The sequence below is a fragment of the Phytophthora infestans genome, genomic scaffold (assembly GCF_000142945.1).
Source record: "Phytophthora infestans T30-4 supercont1.4 genomic scaffold, whole genome shotgun sequence".
Lineage (NCBI taxonomy): Eukaryota > Oomycota > Peronosporomycetes > Peronosporales > Peronosporaceae > Phytophthora > Phytophthora infestans.
The window spans coordinates 961,074-962,917 of NW_003303755.1; the positions used below are offsets into that span (position 1 = coordinate 961,074).

Sequence of the window (1,844 nt, forward strand, 5' to 3'; positions counted from 1 at the left end):
TTCATTCACCCACAACGGAAGTTGGGGGGGAGGGGGGGGGGCGTTTGGCTAAAGGTAGAATATAAAGTAAGAACCATGTAATGACCCGATGCAACAGCCCCTTTCATACAATGGCGTTATGGTATTGGTATCCCGCCATCCCATTACTAAATTATGAGCGATGCTGACTTTGGTTTGGTGGGTGAAAACGCCTCCACCATCCCAAAACTTACGAACTCTTTTTGGGCCCATTTACTAAAGTAGCATTTATTGTGCGTTTCTTAAACTTTGGACCTCAAAAGGCTGGTCCTAAGAAGGAGCGGGTAGGGCTATACCGAAGGTTTGCTGTAATGATGGTAAAATTTAATGATTGGCAGCCACGACTCTTACGTAAGGCCTCGTGTCTTACGTAGGGCGGCTCTAGACAATAAAGTCCGAACGGCCAATTTTCGCCAGCCATTTCCTCCTTCGTAGGCTCTGCTCAAGAGACCTGGCTTATACGAATAGAGCCAGTGATACAGGTACGCAGAACTCAAATGGATTGATGCAAAGCTCCCTGGCGTTAGCCGCATAAAATCAAAAAATATAAATGTTTCTTGTAGATTTTACTTAAGTACTTTATCCGTACTGTATTATTACTTAGTACGACAATGTAATGTAATGGTTTACGTGTTCGCGTAGCCAAATTATGCCTGCGCTCGACTCAGTTTAGCTAGTCGGCGGCATAGGGTGGTGTCCGCATACGTCGAGTCTCCAGTCGCTGGTAGCGTGTCGATGATAGCCGTGGTAAGTTTTTTTTTCCATTTTGGTCGTATAGAAGCAAATTTACGAAGTTGTTCAAGATCGTGGGCGCTGCGAAGTCGGAGACCACAGCCACTTGCGAAGAGGTCTGCGTCGAGAACAAGAGGAAGCGTTGTGCGAGGTGGGTCGCGCCACTTACCTGCGGTACTCGGAGCAAAGTAGGCCAGCATTTGTACGAAAGCTGTAATGTCGGGGCGACGTAGAATGTGACCGAAGAGTCCTCATTTTGCCGCCGTGATACGATGTCGTAGGGGTCGTTCCCCGCTGATCTCATAGAGGGTAGCATTGGCAATTCAACGCGGGTAGCGAATGTTCAGGACCTTGCGTAGTTGTCGACGATGAAAGCTCTCCAGGTGCAGTAGCTCCGAGGTTGTCAGCGCCCATGTTCCGCAGTTGTACAAGAGAATCGGGAGCACATAGCAGTTGTAAAGACGAATCCTGGTCGCGTCCGTGGATATCTGTGACCGGAGCCATATCGTACAGAGGCGTCGTAGGGCAGCCGCGGCAAGCGTCTTCCGTCGAGCCAGGTCTTCTGAGTCTCCGAGTAAGGATCCGAGATTTCGGGCAGAGCGCCATCGTTCTTCTGCTGCTCTTGTTCGAGGCGTTTGTCCGCTTGGTCTTGAGTGACGGCGGATCTCGGTGATTTCGGTCTAGAAAATATTCATCGTGAGTGACCAGCGGGTGAGAGTTCCTGGTACTTGATCAAGGATCACTTGGATAGTGACTTCGTCTAGGCAGATAAAATCAGCGTCGTCGGCGTACACTACCATCTGCTCTGATAGGCTGTAAGCTCAATTCCGTCAAGTGCCATCCTGATCTTAGTGCAATATAAACAGCTTTCAGGGACGAGCGTAATAAGAAGCGATGACTCAAATAGCAAATGCCATTGCAAAACAGACGTGGTCCAAACGGCCTTGTGCACAGTTCCAAATAGTGATATTTCTGGATGTTGTCATGTTTCGAGAGTGGAAAAGCTGGACATTTGAAGGCAAGCTGCCCCACTCTTTGTGGCCACTGAGAAGGTACCACAAAACGGGATAGCGCTATGGTCTGCTAGCTAATTC

At 48.9% G+C, this 1,844-nt stretch overlaps 1 protein-coding gene across 1 annotated transcript; it reads right to left on the reverse strand.

Moving 5' to 3' along the window:
* Positions 1 to 691: 691 nt before the first annotated feature.
* Positions 692 to 1,550, reverse strand: PITG_03196 (uncharacterized protein; the record flags this gene model as incomplete). The annotated part of the gene is made up of 3 exons (XM_002906232.1): positions 692 to 961; positions 1,262 to 1,430; positions 1,543 to 1,550. The coding sequence occupies 3 exons, from the start codon at positions 1,548 to 1,550 to the stop codon at positions 692 to 694; spliced, it is 447 nt and encodes a 148-aa protein (XP_002906278.1).
* Positions 1,551 to 1,844: the final 294 nt, after the last annotated feature.